The sequence below is a fragment of the Gopherus flavomarginatus genome, chromosome 4 (genome assembly GCF_025201925.1).
Source record: "Gopherus flavomarginatus isolate rGopFla2 chromosome 4, rGopFla2.mat.asm, whole genome shotgun sequence".
Classification (NCBI taxonomy): Eukaryota; Metazoa; Chordata; order Testudines; family Testudinidae; genus Gopherus; species Gopherus flavomarginatus.
Window position 1 is genome coordinate 67,415,138 of NC_066620.1, and position 18,733 is coordinate 67,433,870.

The 18,733-nt window shown below is 46.8% G+C and overlaps 1 protein-coding gene and 1 long non-coding RNA gene across 4 annotated transcripts in view; one reads left to right on the plus strand and one right to left on the minus strand.

Moving 5' to 3' along the window:
- Positions 1 to 2,178: 2,178 nt before the first annotated feature.
- On the minus strand, positions 2,179 to 5,048 carry LOC127049385 (uncharacterized). Its single transcript, XR_007773970.1, has 2 exons — positions 4,742 to 5,048; positions 2,179 to 3,500 (listed from the first exon to the last, which is right to left on the minus strand). It is a non-coding gene; the product is annotated as an uncharacterized LOC127049385 (long non-coding RNA).
- Positions 5,049 to 5,282: 234 nt separating this feature from the next.
- Positions 5,283 to 18,733, plus strand: part of MRPS18A (mitochondrial ribosomal protein S18A) — a 48,768-nt gene continuing 35,317 nt past the window's right edge. For all 3 annotated transcript variants that reach the window (XM_050950056.1, XM_050950057.1, XM_050950054.1), the window contains exons 1-3: positions 5,283 to 5,402; positions 6,571 to 6,602; positions 9,456 to 9,560. In XM_050950056.1, coding sequence (XP_050806013.1) covers positions 5,297 to 5,402; positions 6,571 to 6,602; positions 9,456 to 9,560 — 243 coding nt within the window. In that variant the 5' untranslated portion in view covers positions 5,283 to 5,296. The remainder of the gene's footprint in view (positions 5,403 to 6,570; positions 6,603 to 9,455; positions 9,561 to 18,733) is intronic.

Genomic DNA, 18,733 nt, shown 5'->3' on the forward strand with positions numbered 1-18,733 from the left:
GTGTTGTCCTCGGTTAGTGGAGACTCGGAGTTCAGAGGTGCTTTCACGTGAGTACACCTTCCAGGTGGGGGACAAGAAGGCACTTTGCTTGTTCCTCCAGCTGCTCACTGTTCGCTCTGGCCACACCTGCTCATTGTGCCACTGTTCACTCCACCACTCTGTTGCCAATGGCCCTGCACAGTCACCTTCAGCTGCCACCTGCCACTGTGACGTCTGCAAGTTCATCTCCTGAGGTTCCACCAGCTCTCAGTGATTTCAGCTGAGCTTTCAGTGTGGGAACCTCGCTCACTGCTAGTGCACTCTGGAATGTTTCTTACACAAAAACACTGTACCCACAGGAACACTGTCCCCACAACAGGACTAAGCACTTAGACCTGATTGTCAGTGATTTCAGCTGCAGTGGTCACTTAACAGAACAAAAGACTATCTATGGAGCCTAAACAGCTGTGTCTTTAAACAGCGGAGAGGGACAGATCCCCACCCTCTGTCTTGATGTCTTCAAATCCTCACAGGCTACAGTTCTACTGCCCTTTACTCATACAATAAGAACAACATTTCATCCCCCATTCCCCCCACATTCAAGTGGTTTGTAACCCAACCCCAGCCAAAATCTATCACTTGGACAACACAGCTTTGTTTGCTGGATACCTAGGTAGATTAGGTGTGAATGTAAATATAATCTGGCCCTGAACCCTTTCCCCGCAGCCCCAGCTCATCACTAGCTGTCAGGGAGAGCTCATTTAGACTTTGCTTACAAATCATCATTTGAAATTATTAGGTTGGCCAACATCACCGAAATGAATGCACTGGCATCATAAAAAACAGCTGTATAAGGAAGCTAGTCTATGTTCATACTTTTCAAATCTATTATACTTTTTCAGATACACATATTTTATCATACACTGTATAAGCTTTTAAAGTGTGTATTAATGTTTCAGTTTAAATTCAGATTTCCAAACAGTCACTGAATTGGTATGTAACTAGCTCACAAAACTGTGGGGGTGGGTGTTGGGGAAATTCATGGAGGGTGTAGGGAAATCACTGAAGGAGGGTTTGTTTCTGCTGGGCTGGGCTGGGGCAGGGTGTTTCCATGGGCCGGGAGGTCCTGGGGGGGGTGTTTCCGCGGGGCCGGGGGGTTTTGGCCCTCAGCTGTTTTCTTTGGAGAAATGTGGCCCTCACCGCTTTACGAGTTGCGCAGGCCTCCACTAGCATAAAGCTCACTTTATAAAGGAAAAATTAAGAAACCCCCCACAAAAAGTGTAACATCACTGTGTCCAGTACTGCTGTAAATATCCCTGGACTGGAAATCAGTTAATGTCTCTTATAGCTGTTAGGTATAAGCTTAGAGAAGTTAAAGACCATCCTGCTTCTAGAGATGGCCATATTACATAACAAATCAAGAGGGAACAATTTAAAAGCCTTATGCTAATTAACAAGGGCTCTAAGAATCATATTAAGAAGGGGAGATGCCAAGAGGAATGCTTGGAAGAAGCCTCCCAGGGTAGAGGTATATTGTTCTTCTTCTCACGTTCTTCCAACACAATCATAGCTTTCTTTTCCAGCATTGGGCACGCATGCCCCATCTGTAACACTGGCAAGATATTCCATGGTGCATAGTTCCTCCAGGATCTGGCAGACCAACAGATGTTACATGGTTTGTGTTTCACTGCAGCCACGTTTGTCTGGATTGTTGGAATAGCCTCACTTCCGCATATTGACTTTTGACCCACCAGCTCTTGTTTGGAAGTAATTTAAACATCTCCAGGTTGACTAATCCTTCTCTGCACCCCTGGGAAGTGTGACAGGTTGGATCACAGAAACCCCCCTGGGAGCTGCCAACTGACGTGCCAAGACTACCTCTCCTCCTGTTTTCCCTGCCAGCTCAGGACTCCAGCACCCTGTCTTGCTGAGCCAGGCACTCCCATCTGCTCCAACAAAGACCCAGGGTCTGAATTACTTGCCCCAAAGCTGCAGATTTACCTGAAAACAGCTCACAGAAGTGTACTTGTCTTTAGTACTTAGATGCCCAACTCCCAATGGGGTCTAAACCCAAATAAATCCATTTTACCCTGTATAAAGCTTATGCAGGGTAAACTCATAAATTGTTCACCCTCTATAACACTGATAGAGAGATATGCATAGTTGTTTGCTCCCCCAGGTATTAATACATACTTTGAGTTAATAAGTAAAGTGATTTTATTAAATACAGAAAGTAGGATTTAAGTGGTTCCAAGTAGTAACAGACAGAACAAAGGAAGCTACCAAGCAAAATAAAATAAAATGTGCACATCCATGTCTAATCAAACTGAATACAGATAATCTCACTCTCAGAAATGCTTCAGTAAGTTTTTCCTCCCACTGGACATCTTCTAGGCCGGGCACAATTCTTCATCCTGCTACAGCTCTTTTTCCAGCTCAGGTGGTAGCTAGGGGATTCTTCCTTATGACTCCACTCCTCTCTTTGTTCTGTTCCATCCCCTTATATATCTTTTGCATAAGGTGAGAATCCTTTTGTCCCTCTCTGGATTCCCACCCCCTCCTTCTCAATGGAAAAATACCAGGTTAAAGATGGATTCCAGTTCAGGTGACATGATCACATCACTGCAAGACTTCAAGCCTTCATTCCTTCCAGCCTGACTCACAGGAAGGCCTGCCTGCAAACAGAGCCATCCACAGTCAATTGCTCTGGTTAATGGGAGTCATTAAGATTCCAAACCACCATTAATGGCCCACACTTTGCATAATTACAATAGGCCCTCAGTTATATTTCATATTTCTTATTTCAGATACAAGAGTGTTACATTTATACAAATAGGATGACCACACTCAGTAGATTATAAGCTTTGTAATGATACCTTACAAGAGGCCTTTTGCATGAAGCATATTCCAGTTACATTATATTCACTCATTACCATATTTTTATAAAACCATATAGACTGCACAACGTCACAGGAAGGCATTCAGCAATGTGTATTTTGACATCCTTGTGAAGTATTTCAAGTTGCCTGTGCCACATTTCCAGTCATGCAGCCATCATGGATTTTTTTTAAGCAGTTCTGTTAAGCTTTTCCATGGTTTCAGATGGTTAACTGCTGTGGTATGGCCATGGAGTATATGGCTGGTATCTTGAGGTATACTGGGAAAGTTTATCAGAGGTAGGGGAAGTAGTGTGGAGGGAGTCATCTGTGGCTAGTGTTCTCCCAGGTCCATTTTGTACATAACACAAGAGACCTCGATGCAATCACTGCCTTAGTTTCTTATTTTCTGGAAAGATCCCTCAGGACTTGTACACAATACCACCTATGTTGTTATAACTTATGTCACTCAGGGGTGTGAATAAGCGACCTCCCTGAACGATGTAAGTTACACCAACCGAAGCACCAGTGTCAGTGGGAGAGCTCTCTCTGGTTGGCGTAGAGCACTTCTAGTGTAGACCAGCCATTAGCTAGTGTTCTGCATCACCATGGGAGATCCTTGCATTCAGTTCCTGGTCTGCTCTCCTGTTCCACAAGCCAAAAGGAAGATTATTAGTGTTCTGGTACTACCCAAACACCCTAATCAAGATCAGTGACCTGTTTGTGCTAGACACTGTATAAAGTAATAAGATATGATTCCCCTGCCCCAAAAAGTTTATAATCCAATTTAAGGTGCAACAAGTAAGTGTAACAAATGGGGGTGGGGAGGCAGCAATAGGAACAGAGTTGCAGTTTATCTAGAAACAGCAATAGGGTATCCTGCATGTGCTTATGAACTCCTGACCCTTAATTCAACCGAATGGCTGGATTTTGAAGTAGTGTTTGCTCATTCCTTCAGTTTTAAGAGGACATTGTGCCAAGTAAATTTTCATGCTGCTGAAACAGCCATAAGAAAGCCAGTTAAGTCTGTGGAAAAACCTATAAGTGAACTTATTGCTCCCCAAGAGAAGATGTAGTATCTCTTAGCCATCAATCCTTAAGAAACCAACTCCTGAAGAGGCATCACAAACACTGAAATGAAAGGTGTTGATCAGCCTAGTATCTAAGGTAATAAGGGCCTCATAAAGTCCCCATGATCCATGTTATATCTCCTATATCAGCAGTGAGAATACGATTTGGTCATGCAGGTCACAGATTCCATGAGTTTATCAGATGGCTGCGACTTATTCAGCTCCAGCTTCAGCCCTCTTGAAGCAGGGCTTGGACTTCGGCCCCCACATCCTGATTTTGTACACTTTTACCATGACTAGTCCATGGATCTTTCCTAATAAAACATGACAAAGTCCAGAAGAAAGCAACAAAAATGACAAAGGTCTAGAAAACAAACTATGAGGAAAGTTTGAAAAAAAAATGGGTTTAGTCTTGAGAGTAAGGGGGGGACATGACAGTTTTCATGTACATAAAAAGTCATTACAAGGAAAAGGGTGAAAAATTAAGTAATGGGCATAAATTGCAGCAAAGAAGGTTTAGAGTGGACATTAGGAGAAACTTCTTAACTGTCAGAGTAGCTAAGCATTGGAATAAATTGCCTAGGGAGGCTGTGTCATCTTCATCATTGAAGGTTTTTAAGAACAAGTTAGACACACACCTGTCAGTGACGGTCTAGGTTTACTTAGTCCTGCCCTGCATATAGGGGACTGGACTATCTGACCTACTCACGTCCCTCCCAGTCCTACATTTCTCTGTCCCTATGCCTTGGGGCTGATGAAGAAACGCAGCGATAGCTATAAGAAAAGCTCTATTTACTATTATTTTATCATGGTTACCTAGGAGCCCCAATCAAGCACCAGGACTCAACTGCGCTAAGAGGGGGTCCAAGAGGGGCGATCTAGGGAGGAGGCCCAAGGCCCAGGGAAGTTTACAGTTGGTCTAACTGCAGCCTGGCCGCTCTCTGGCAGCCGAGGGCTACACCTCCCATGTATAAAAGCCAGGCCAGCTGATCCTGAACCCCAGGCGCACCCCGGGCTGCTACTTCCAAGGGCGGGCCCTGGGCACGGGCAGCCCTAGCGCAGAGCTGGGCGGGTGTAAGGAGCTGGAGACCCAGCTCCCCCCTCTAGCAGCGCGGGGTGGAGCGGGGGGGCTACCAGGCCTGATGGTGCTGCAGGCCCCGCGGCCGCGATACGCCCTTGGCGCCAAGCTTCCCAAATGAGCGCAGCGGCGCTGAGCCCGCCCCTCCCGTGAGGCTCGGGAGAGACCCCGCGCCTGGGCCTCGCTCCAAGATGGCGGCGTCGCAGGCTCCTGCCCGGCCTCTTCCCGCCCGAGCGCTCCGGAAGCGGAAGTGGCGCGGAGTCGGGGGGGGGCGATCAGAGCCGATTCCCAAGATGGCGGCCCCAGGCTTGCTGCGCGGTGGCTGGAGCCGGCTGGTCTCTGGTCTCCTGGGGCTGGGGGGCGGCTGGGCCCGGCCTCCGACCCGCGCGCTCCGGCAGGGTGAGTCTTGTGGGGGCGCCGCTCCCCTGCCGGAAGACGCGAGCCGGAGGGAGCCAGCGCTGCGCTGCCGCCCTGGTCAGAGCGAGGAGGGCGAGTCTCGCTGGGGGCAGCGGGCGGGGAAGGGCCGCAGGCTCCTGGCTGTCAGGGTAAAATCTACCCCTGCTGCTGGCGCCGCATCTGGGCGCAGAACCGGGAGGCGCCCATCAGCCACGTCGGCCGGCCGGCCCGGTGCTGAGATTGGCACTTGTAGGGTGCTGCCGCCTCTGAGCTGCGTGGCACAGGTCGGCTTGTGAGCGAGCAGCGAGGGGGTGGGACTAGCGGTAGGGGGTTCAAGAGACCTGATCTCAGGTGCTTGTTCAGACATGCGCTTCCTGTGTGGCTCTGGACAAGTCACATTATCTGCCCACATGTGTAATGAGGATAATGCTTCGCTTCCCCAAAAGGGTGGAGTGCAGATACACTCCATTGATGATTGTCCACCACTGAGTTACTGCAATGATAAGGGACATATACGTAATCTAAATCAAATAGAAATAATTGTATTGTCACTAAAGTTGCAATAATTAAGGTTCAGGTTTAATTTCCCATCATTATGAATGGGAGAACCTCCAAAATCACAGTTCTGCGCTTTTAGTTTCACAAAGCAAGGTGTTTGTACTCTGTCTGAAGATTATAACAGCCAGAAGGGCAAGAAAGTTTCTTTCCTCCATACACAGGCTTTAACCATAGAGAAACTAAAAACAATAAAGGCAGCCTAAATGCTTGACATTTAAGATTGCTTTTACTTAAGAGAGTCTCTTGTCTTCCTTGATCAGAATTAGCCAGAGATTATAAGGAAATCATAAAACTTTTGAACACACCACAGATATACTCCAAAACAATAAAAATTAAGCAATGAGAGATCCCCAGTTTGAAAGGCCTGCTCTTTGCTCTGCCTATTGGTCTCCTACGGTTACTCTGCCTGCAGCTGCCCACCAGTAAAGCATTACCTTTGGCAGTCTTCGTACCTCATGTTTGCTTTGTTGGGGAGTCACACTCACTCTTGCATCCCTGACTTCTGTCCACCATATGTTTTGTTTATACGTAATTTCAGTTTATTAATTAAAAGAAAGTCACTAGTTCCAGCTTGAATATGTCTGACCTTGTTTTCCATCTTTTATTTTTGCAGTTGTGGAAGTTACAGAAGGAAGTACAACTGTTGTAAGTTATTACTTTTTTCCAAGTCACAATACACACTACTTCTAAAGCCATATTTTTGTGGTGTGGGTAGAAACACATTTTCTTCAGGGATGAAGTTGTCGGGAGGTTTTTTTTGGTCACATTGGCATATTTTGTCTGGAGGTGGGACATACAGTACATGCTAACATTGGAGGTCCTGGCTGTGGGGGAGACTTGTTAGATGGAAGGGGGTTGGAATCCTTCATATGCAATGGGTCAATGAAAATGAGGGACACATGGTATGGATTAAAGCCTACATCGCAGCTCAGCACCTGTAGTTCCCTCAGCAAGGGTAGCACTCTTGGCTTCTGGTTCCCCAGCCTTTCCTCTTGAGTGGTGGAATTCGTCTCTCTCCCTTCAGACTGGGGTGTTTCCAAGATGAGCAGTTTAAGCTCTGATATCCTCATCAGAAGACAGACTTTTTTTGCATTCTCTTCAGAGATGGTTAACTGTGTAATTACCACAGTTAATATACTACACAGCTCTTTGTAAGCAAGCACATTTTATTCTTAGGGTAAAAGCAATAAAGCAAAAACATTAAAAACCATAGAAGAACCTACATGCATACTAGTAAGCTTACCAGAAATCATCCTAACTCCAAAATGGACTCTGGCAGATGAACAGTCCTTCAGACCCCACACAGGGGTTTTTCTTTGGTTTCAAGTTCATAACATCCTTTTCTCAGAACAAGAACACGGGCTTGTGGGGTCTTAGCTTGCCAAAGTCCTTCCAGCCCTTCCCTAAGTATTGGGGCCCTCAGTGGACTTGAGAGCCTGTCCATTTTCTAGATCAGGAAGAAGGCAAACACCAAAAAGGAGAGCGATTTGTTATATTTCCAGCAGGTATAAGTAGGAGTGATCGGACGAATTCAGAGGTGGCCTACAATCATCCTTTCTTTGCTAGTGATGTGTAGACAAGATTTGGCAAGACAGCACTTACCAAAAAGTGTGTTTTCTAAAAGGCTTGAGTTTCTTTTTTGGTTATTTTTACATTAGATATCATGTATTGACTGAAATCTGAGCACCTTACTGGGTCGGAGTTTTTATATTTATTTTTAGATTTGTTTCATTATATAACATAAGTGTCCTTGATATGAAATTGTTCGTATTTTTAACATTTGTACCAACAAGAGTAAAACCAATCAGCAGCCATGGGAACTGGGGGATGGATGACCATCTCTCTCTTTCCTACCCTCAAGTCCATGTGCACCAGCACTCAGCATTCTTTTCTGCAAAAATCTGGAGAAAAAGATGAACCAGCACCATGCCCAGAAGGTCAAAAGATCAGTGCTATTTCAGCCCAAATGGAGAAATGAACTCTAATGTTGGAAGCCCCTCAGGGAGAACACCCTACTAAAAGCGTCTCCATTCAAAAACAAGGGACTTTCATGTAAGTGGATTACTGAAATCTGCACAGTCTTCAATTTCCAAGCTCCATCCAGAGCACTTCTCAATAAACTAGACTTGAGGTGACAAAAGCGTAAATCACAGTAGCAAGATCCTTATTTGAAAGAAATGATCACACATTCGTGGCCAGATGTAAATGGTGGGGGGGAAAGAGATGCTGATAATTTCTGCTACATAATCTCTTAACTGCAACTGGAGATCTATCAGTATCCACAGAGAGGAAACTCAACAAATGGTGGGTGCACAGCATCAATTAAGAGGCAGACATAGTCTTCCTCATATTTCCACCCATCCTACCAACATCACTTCAGTCTCTTCTGGATTCTGCCTCAGACAGCTAGCCTTTATCTGTATTCTGATCTTTATCAAACATTGAGAAAGGTATTTACTATGTATGGATGAGAGTGTGCTGGGTCTTATCAGCCCACGAAAACATAAACTTATATGCCTCCTTATTAGCCCTTCTGCAGGCCCCGTATGCACAGTGAACACATGGTGTGAAAACACAGAAACCTACATAAGAGTAATCAGGTGTAGAGGAGCCAAAAAATACATTCTGAAATTTCTCCCAAGAGATGAGACTGAAGCCACTCAGGTCATGTGGCTCTTTTCTAGGGTTGACAGACAAGTCAACAACACCTCGTGGTCAGCAGTATCAAAGACAGCTGATAGATGTAATAAGTCAACATGGATGCTAGATCTTTATCTATTACCAGGATGGAATTGTTCATCAAATGAGTCAGTGCAGTGTTTAATGTTACCAGGTCTACACCCAGACTGACAAAGAACAGAATCTAGATGCTGGCCTGTGTTTGGCTAGATTGTTAATATCAAGCGATGATTTTTGAGAGTCATGCAGCTGTACAACAGCTTCCTTAATAAAAGTTATATGTACTGAGAGATTTTGCCCACGGTGGTTTAACTGTACTTCACTGGGCAAGAAGGGCATTGGTCCAGAACACAGGCTGTGGCATGAAATATTCCCAACAGCCAGCACCTCACTGGGTGACATCGACCCAAACTCAAAACACTAAGGATTTGTCCCCATCACTACTACCTTGCACTCGCAGAAGTAGACAGCTCAGTCTGAATTCTCCAGATTTTTTACCAACAAAGTAATATGAAATGTCTGCAAAATAGGAGGGATTCGAATTAATTGAGCTCTCCACTACTCAACACAAATCCACTGATCAAGACTTACCAGGCCCTAATGACTCTTTGGACTTGTGCCAGCTCCTATGTACATCTGAAATGCTTGTTCTGTATGTACCTGACTATAAACAGCTTAGTACAGGGACTTTCTTATGTTTATACAGTGCTGAGTAAGCTGTTGGAACTTGAGCGATAAGCCTGCATACCCCGAATGTATACATAGGCCTGAACTATGGGCTCTTCATCTGATCAATGTATCCTCTGACTTGTTTCCCAGATTGAGGGCAAAATTATAGAAGATGTCAAAACCCCAACTCCTCCTAACCCTTCTGGTCAGTGTCCCATTTGTCGCTGGAACCTGAAGCACAAATACAATTATGAGGTAAGTGTGGTGACACTTAGCTAGTTGAATGTTATTCTCAAAGCTGTACTCATGCTGCTACTAAACTGCACAGCCTGCCATTCTTTTAGCTTCCTGGGCAGAATAAAGATTCACAGCTCCATCTCCTCCTTAAGGTTTAGTGAAAAACCCCTTGTGCGAGAGCAGTTCCTTCAAAGCCACAACTGGCTTCGATGAACAGCATCTAAGCACAGCTGGCTAGTCCTGTGCTAACTACTATCCTGTTACCAATGTGTCCTCTAAATTTTCCTTGTACTGAGCAGTTTACAAACTTTCCAGAGCCTCGTGTGGTAGAGCCTCCATCCATGGGGGAACAGAGTGAAGGCAGAGACTGGGAGCAGCTGGACCCTATGCGTTGGGTCATCGGGTCGCAATGCCATTTGAATTTGGCAGGCTGCTCCTCCATCATGCCAGCAGGGAAGGGGTTCAACCATTACACCACCCAGCTCTGGTAACTGCTTCCCCATTGGTAGAGGTGTGACCTGACCTGTGGGCCAGGGGGAGAGAGGGGCGCAAAGCTGGCCACAGTCAGAAAAACTCCAGGTTCCCACAGCCAATGTGAAGGCAGTAACCAGAGCCAGGTGGCATGGGGCATTGCCTTCCGTAAGTGAGCGGTGTTGTGCCAGTTGGTGGTGTGTTCTGGTGCATGGACTCCAGAGCCCAGTCACAGGCTGCATTCCATTCCCACCGACACTGGTTCTGTGGCACACCACTCAGCTCTGGTTACTTCTTCCTCATTGGCAGAGGTGTGCCCTGCCTGCTGCTGGGGTGCCTTGGCCAGAACCTTATTGTCTGTCAGCACTCAAACGATCAGCCAATGGGTGGCAGTAACTGGAGCTGGATGGTGAGGTGGGGGCAGAGTCAAAGTTGTAAGTTGCATGGTTTGTGATGTGTGGTACATGGAAGATTGCTGTGTGACCGTGAATGTGCACAGTTTAGGGAGTATTGCCTACCACACAGCCCTCCTTTGGATCCTTCATATCTGCTCTGGAGTAGTGTGCGTGCAGCGGGAAGGAAGGGATAGGACATGTTAGAACAGGGGTCAGCAACCTTTCAGAAGTGGTATGCCGAGTCTTCATTTATTCACTCTAATTTAAGGTTCCACGTGCCAGTAATACATTTTAATATTTTTAGAAGGTCTCTTTCTATAAGTCTATAATATATAACTAAACTATTGTTGTATGTAAAGTAAACAGGGTTTTTTAAATGTTTAAGAAAGCTTCATTTAAAATTAAATTAAAATGCAGAGCCCCCCGGACCGGTGGCCAGGACCTGGGCAGTGAGTGCCACTGAAAATAGCTTGCGTGCTGCCTTCAGCCCACATGCCATAGGTTGCCTACCCCTGTGTTAGAACTTTGGAAACATATGCATCCCTCGCCACCCAGCATATGATCTGGAATTGATTTATCTTTCTAATGTGCCCCAGTATCCAACATTGAATCAGTCCTCCAGCTGGGCTCTAGGTAGTAAACCCGCTGCTGGGCAGCTTGTTCAAGCCTATTCCTGACTCCAGGTAGCTCAGAAAGCTTGAGTCATTGTTCCCAAAGAGGAATTAGCTGTAATGTCTCCAAACACTGCCAGCTTCTCATTGCCATCAGTTATCTTTATAACTGGATGGTGGAAAATGGGAAGGGGACAGGGGAAGGTGTTTAGAAACATGACAAATGCCCAATAACTGTTTTACACAAAGTTGTGCCTGGATATAGAGGTGTCCACAAAAATAGCGTTTCTGTGTTTGAAACTCCTTTCCTGTCAATAAAAGGAAATGGATTTCCAGCAAGTATTTTTAGGGGAAATCTAGTGTGAGAGGGTTATAGAGGAATTTTTAAAATACACTGGCAGAAGGCAGTAGAGAATCCTATAATCAAGGCCCAAAAGTGCCTTTGAAAACCCATAATATGGGAAATTAGACTTGGAGAACGTAGTATTACAAGGGGCTTTCCAAAAACTTTATTTGAAAAATAAAGCCAAAAACCCCACTACCAAACAAAAAAAATCTGTACTAGAAATAGAAAGGAAGGGAACCAGACAAGAATGCACAGTTACAAGATAAGGCAACCAAAAATGCAGAATAAGTTAATGCCAGTGGGATTAGGGGGATATAGATACAAATACATCTGGAGGAAAATAAATACTTATGAGAAAGTAAGCCCACTAATGATGAGGGGGTTGAAAGCCAGAATGATTCTAAAATGGCTGAGCTACTCTCATGTATCCATAACAAGAAAAATAAGGAAAAGAAGTTTGAATAATTGGGTAGTGATGACAATCCTGTGAATAAGCTATTGCAGGCCTGCACAACTCGTAAAGCGGCGAGGGCCACATTACTCCAAAGAAAACAGCTGAGGGCCAAAACCCCCTGGCCCCGCGGAAACACCCCTCCCCCGGCCCAGCGGAAACACTCCGCCCCAGCACCACCCAGCCCTGCAGAAACAAACCCTCCTTTCCCAGTGCCGCCCCACCAAAACAGCTGTGGGCCAAAAAGGAAGGTTGGGGGTGGGGAGGTGATACTTGATTTTAAATCAACCAGGGACTCCCAGCTGAAGAGCCGACTGGGAGCCCTCAGGGTCAAATTAAAGGGCCTGGGGCTCCGGCGGCTGCTGGAACCCGGAGCTTTGTGGGGCTGGGGCAGGGATTTAAAGGGACCAGAGCGCCTGCTGCTGAGGAGAGCCCGAACCCTTTAAATCCCAGCCCCAGCGCATCTGCTGGAGCCGCTGCCAGGATTCAAAGGGCTCTGGGCTGCCTGTGGCGGTGGGGAGCCCTGATCCCTTTAAATCTCAGCCGCGGCTGGCAATCTTTGCGGGGAGCCCTGAGCCCTTTGAATCCCGGCCACGGCTGAGATTTAAAGGGCTCTGGGCTCCCCACAAATTCAAAGCCTTTGAATCCCGTCCGCAGCTGGCAGGGCCGGCTTTAGGAAGTGCGGGGCCCAATTCGAACATTTTCGGCGGGGCCCCGGCAGGGATGACTGAAAGAAAGAAAAAATGTAAAAAAAAAAAAAAAGCCTTTCATTTCTTAGCAACCAGTTCCCTATAAAAAGTTCTGCCACAGTATGTATTTTTTGTACCAATAGGGTTACCATACGTCCGTATTTTCCTCCTGGATGGCAATTTAAGATCCAAAAAGCCTGACATGTCCAGAAAAGTACAGATGTATGTTAACCCTACCTAAAGTAGGCTGGGCAAGGGGTGTGGGGCAGGCTGGAGACGGCGTGTGGGATGGGCTGGCTGGCTTCAGGCAGGGCCACAGTGGGGGTGCGACATGGGTTGGCAGGGCTGGAGACAAAGGAGTGCAGGACTGGCTGGCTTCAGGCAAGGGGGTGCAGCAGGGGTTGGCTGGAGACAGGGAAGGGGGTGCAGGGCTGGCTGGAGACGGGTTGGTGCAGGGCTGAAGGAAAGGCAGGGAGTGAGGGGCTGGCTGGAGACAGGAACTGGTGCAGGCAGGGCAGGAGGTGCGGCAGGGGTTGGCTGCGGGCAACTGGTGCAGGTACAGGGGGTACAGCCCATCCTGTATGGTGAGTGCCCCCTCCTTCTGCCTCCCCCACCAGGGTAGCAGTAGTAGCCCGTGGCTCAGGAGCTATATAAAGGGCCTGGGGCTCCCCTGCTTCCACTGCCCCAGCCCTGTAAATAGCTGCAGGAGCCCTGGGGAAGTGGTGGGGCTCCAGGGGCTATTTAAAGGACCAGGGCAGCAAAGGCATCTGGAGAGCCCCCCCTCCCCGCTACCCCAGGGCTCTGGGGGCTATTTAAAGAGCCCGCGGCTCCCCTGCTTCTACCGCCCCAGCCCTGTAAATAGCCAAGGGAGCCCTGGGGAAGCGGTGTGGCTTCAGCAACTATTTAAGGACCAGGGCGGCAGATGCAGCTGGAGCCTCGGCCCTTTAAATAGCCCCCAGAGTCCCCCGCTATCCCAAGGCTCTGGGGGTATTTAAAGGGCCCGGGGCTCCCCTTCTTCTACCGCTCTAGCCCTTTAAATAGCCACGGGAACCCTGGGGAAGTGGTGGGGCTCCGGTGGCTATTTAAAGGGTCGGGGTGGTAGAAGCGATGGGAACCCCGGACTTTTTAAATAGCCCCCAGAGCCCCACAGCCCTACCACAGGGCTCCAACAATGGTGCTCTGATGGCAATTTAAAGGGCCTGGGAGCCACAGGCCTTTTAAATTGCCCCCTGGAGAAGCTGGGCCACCCTGCTACAGCGCACTGGCTTTTGCCGGTACACCGTACTGGGGCTTGGGCATGTGGCCCTCTTAGGGGCGGGCTGATTCAGGGGAATTGGTTGAATTGGCCTAAAGCCGGCCCTGGCAGCTGAGATTTAAAGGGCTCTGGGCTCTCTGCGGCTGCGGGCAGCCCAGAGCCCTTTGAATCCCGGCTGAGATTTAAAGAGCTCTGAGCTCGCGGCTGCCTGCAGTTCAGAGCCTTTTGAATCGCGGCCATGGCTGAGATTTAAAGAGCTCTGGTGTCCCCCTCACTGCAGGCAGCTCAGAGCCTTTTGAATCCGGGCCGCGGCTGAGATTTAAAGGGCTCTGGGCTGCCCACCGCTTCGGGCAGCGCAGAGCCTTTTCAATCCTGGCCGCGGTTGAGATTTAAAGGGCTCTGGGCTCCCAGCCGCTGTGGGCAGCCTAGAGCCCTATGAATCCCAGCCGCGGTTGAGATTTCAATGGCTCTGGGCTCCCCACCGCTGCTGGCAGCCCAGAGCCTTTTGAATCCCAGCCGCGGCTGGGATTTAAAGATCTCTGGGCTTCCTGCTGCTGCGGGCAACTCAGAGCCTTTTGAATCCTTGCCACGGCTGAGATTTAAAGAGCTCTGAGCTCCCCGCCGCTGCGGGCAACTCAGAGCCTTTTGAATCCCGGCCACGGCTGAGATTTAAAGAGCTCTGAGCTCCCTGCCGCTGCGGGCAGCCCAGAGCCCTATGAATCCTGGCCACGGCTGAGATTTAAATGGCTCTGGGCTCCCCACCACTGCAGGCAGCCCAGACCCTTTTGAATCCCGGCTGCGGCTGAGATTTAAAGAGCTCCCCGCCTCTGCGAGCAGCTCAGAGCCTTTCGAATCCCGCCGCGGGCCGCACAGTGAGCCTCTGAGGGCCGCATGTTGTGCAGGCCTGAGCTATTGCAAAAAAGCAGGTAAGGAAATTCTTAGAGACATTGACTTATACACACACTAGCAGGTCAAGATCACATGCAGCCCTCCAGGGTCTTGAGGGAATTAGCTAACAAACCAACTGCTCCATTAGCAGTTATTTTTGAAAAGGCATGAAAAACTGAGGAAGTACCAAAGGATTTGAAAATAGTGAATGAGATAAATGTGAGAGAGGGAAATATGGTCCTGGCAATTGCCTTTTGGGAAATCTAACCTCTGTTCCTAGTTATATAACAAACAAAAGGGGAGAACCACACTGAGCACTCACCAGATAACGGAACTTAGGAGCAACAAGTAGTGTTGAGGGGTTATGAAGAATCATGCTGAACAAAAACTTATTCCACGCAGGTGACACAGTAAGTGGGGGATTTAAACGTCAGTAAAATATTTGATAGTGTCTAGTGAAATATTGTAGAAATTAAATTGGCTAGGATGGAAGCGTTATCAATGGATTGAACACACTATGAGCAGAGTGCAATAAGAAATGATTGAGGGAAGTGGTCCAATGGCTGGGCTGGTCTTCGTAATTATCTAGAAGAATCAGGAAATAGAATGATAAATTTGCAGATGATACTAAATTGGGAGGAGTTGCAAACAGTGAGGATAGAAAAATACTATCCATCCTGGGGATCAGATTTTTTCGTAAGAACATAAGAATGGCCATACTGGGTCAGACCAAAGGTCCATTTAGTCGAGTCTCCTGTCTTCCTACAGTGGCCAATGCTAGGTGCCCCAGAGCGAATGAACAGAACAGGTAATCAACAAATGATCCATCCTGTGTCACACATTCCCAGCTTCTGGTAAATACAGGCTAGGGACACCATCCCTGCCCATCCTGGCTAATAGCCATTGATAGACCTATCCTCCATGAACTTATCTCGTTCATAGTGCTACTCACAGTTTAATGCGAAGATTGTCTTGAAGGAACTCTTCTCCAGTTCATTATTGAGGAATATATAACTACAGCAATTGCTTACATAGAAAAGTAATTTTAGGAAAGAATGTAATGTGGTTTTAGGTTTTTTTACGTGACACTGAGCAACTGGAAACGAGGAGCCAGCTACAACTAGCTTTCATCAGGTCACCAGCAGGTGTTTCATAGATCAAAGTTTAAGAGCCTAGAGAAATTAAAAATCAATAGACTTCTAATGTGCTCAACACTGTAGTCTGTGGGTATTGCATAGAGAGCCAGGAAATAACAAAAGATTCAGCCTATCAAATGCAGCAAATAAAATGGAGTTTTAGCATTTAAGACCAGAATTGACCACGAGGATTATCTAGTTTCATCTCCTGTATAGCACAGGCCACCAGTACCCCCAGCACCCGCACTCTAACCCAAGTCTGGGTAGGTAGTAATCCAAAACATTTTGATCACCAAGGGAGGGGGACAAACGTGTATTGTCAGCAAAGGGTAGAACGAGGAGCAGTGCGATCTCATTACGCAGAGGGAAATATAAGATGAATATTAGGAATCACTTTCTAGTGCTCTCTGTGGTAGGAGGTTCTGCCACTGGTGAGGATAAAAGGGCTACTTGGAAGCACAGAGGTAGTTGTAGATAAGACTGTTGTGCTGTTTGTGGCTTTAGAGCCCAAGAGTAGAGTTCTAATATCAGAGTTCACTGTAGGTCCCATCACTGGATGAAAGGTATGATACTCTTTTAAGATTAGGGCTGTAATTCAGCTAGGCTGGTCAGTGTGCTTGCAGTTTGCTCCATACTAGCATGCAGTTTGGTCCTTAGATACTAATCTTCTGGAGGGAGGTGAAAACTGAACGCCAGGGAAGCTCACCTTGTTTTAAGAAGGTTGGCTGGAATCTCGGGAGCCATCATGTGAAAGTTTGCAGTCTTGGTCTCAGGAAGCAGGCTGGGAATGTAGGCCATCATGGCAGTCGTTTTGGCCTTTGAATGAATGTGAGTCTTGGGTTATATAACCAGTTCTCTTGCTGCAAATCAAAGGAGAGGCTGGAGAAAGATTAGGGGGACGGTGTGGATTGGTAAATCAGAGCAGTAGCGGATCATGACAAATCCACAGCTGGAGGCGTGCCTTACTCCAGTGGGACTGATTGGAGTTGTGAAGAGTAACTTGAGTTCTATTGTAAATAATCTCTCTTTCAGTAAGTCTCTTATATGTCTAGACTTTGTATCAGTCATGGTTTTTCAAATTTTGAAGTGTTTGGGTGGAATAAATGCTTCTTTTGCCCCCAGAAGAATTTCAGTTATGCTTCCTAGCCACAGCAGTAGTGAGTGCTTGAGAAATAAAGAATTTGAAATTTTTAACAGTGAGGGTAATTAACCATTGGAATGATTTACCAAGGGTTCTGGTGGATTTTCCATCACTGGGAATTTTGAAATCAATACTGGATGTTTTTTCCTAAAAGAGATATTCTAGTTCAAATAACAATTATTTCAGGGAAGTCTTGTGACCTCTGTTACTTGAAGTCTTTCTCTGTAACTGTAAGTCTTTAAATGATGATTTGAGGACATCAGTAACTCAGCCGGAGATTAGGAACCTATTATAGGAGTGGGTGGGTGAGGTTCTGTAGCCAGCAATGTGTAGGAGGTCAGGGTAGGTGATAGTGATGGTCCCTTCTGGACTTACAGTTTAGGAATCTATGAGATACCACTCCGCTGTAAAGCAAAGGAAAGCATGTGAGCCCCATTGCTGGGGGCACACACGATTGGACTGGATAAAGCACTATTATACAGGGAAGTCTTGCATTGGCTCCTGGTGGGGGGATGAAAGATGACCTCAGGACTACTACTTCTCTAACATCTCTGATAGTGGAGCCTGAGGCAGTGATACAATAAGTGATTTTAGTTTTACTGTCAGATAAACAGGTCAAGCTTCCATCAGGCCTCCTTTACCAATGTTCCTCAACCCTGCCCTGGAGGGGGACAGCCTCCATTGGTCATTCATTCCTTGGATTCTACTGAAGTTCCCAGCAATTGGGCCAGTTAGTACCAGTTATGATAGTGGTTTATGTGATGGGTAGAGCCCTGCAAATTCACAGATATCCACAGACCAATTTTGCAGATCAGATGCGGATACAGATTTTGTTTCTAAAGCCCTGCAGTTCTGCGGATATCCACTTTATATCCATGAACCATTTTTGTGGACCAGATGCAGATACAAATTTTGTGTTCACGCAGGGCTCTAGAGATGCGGACACTTGTCCACTAGGAAATTGACTGACACCCTAGTTCATTACCTAATAGCCATTAGAGATGAAAACCAATTTCAGTTACTATCAACCTTAGGCTAGATTAGAACCTGCAACTTAGAAGTCTCAGCCCCCAAATATACCTGATATATAATGCCTGGAGAATGGTGTAAAGCTCCCAGGAGTAATGAAAGAAAGAAAAATGATTCTTATGTATCTCAAAGTAACAACTGACATATGTCTGGTACAAACCCATGCTTGTTTCATTGTACAAACAGAACTGTTCTCAGAGTGAATGGAGATTTTGATGAAATGTGCATAACTAGCATTCAGTCTTAGTTCTCAAAGGGGATTGCAGATATTGGGTCTGTGCTGCATTTCAGCAGGCCACCCATTCAAGGGAATGCACTATTCAGACTTGGTTTTATATATTCTATCCAGTTTATCCACCCTTTGTAGGGAAGGGTAAACTTGTTTTCCTTTTTCCCCTTCTCCACTTTGAACACCATTAGTCTGAGCAGGCAGTAAATATGTCGTACTTTGGCAGCACACAGGGGAGACAGAACTGCAGCCTTTGCCTATTAGCCCCAGATTAATTCAGTCCAAATTGTTTTCATCAGATGCTACAGATTACAGGGGTGGGAATCTAGGTCCGACCTCTCCCGGGAGCTGTCCAGTGATTAAAGCAAATCTGTGGTTACAGTCTTGGCTCACCACTAGCACAGAAAGTTAATTTCATGGAACATGACGGCAACATGTAACCTTGCCAGACTTCTTTTCTTCTTTAACCCCTTTACGTTTTTGTTCACCTTTCCTCCCCATCCTCCCAAAGTTGGCTGTCTCTATCTGCCCTCTCCCTAGGGGTGGGATG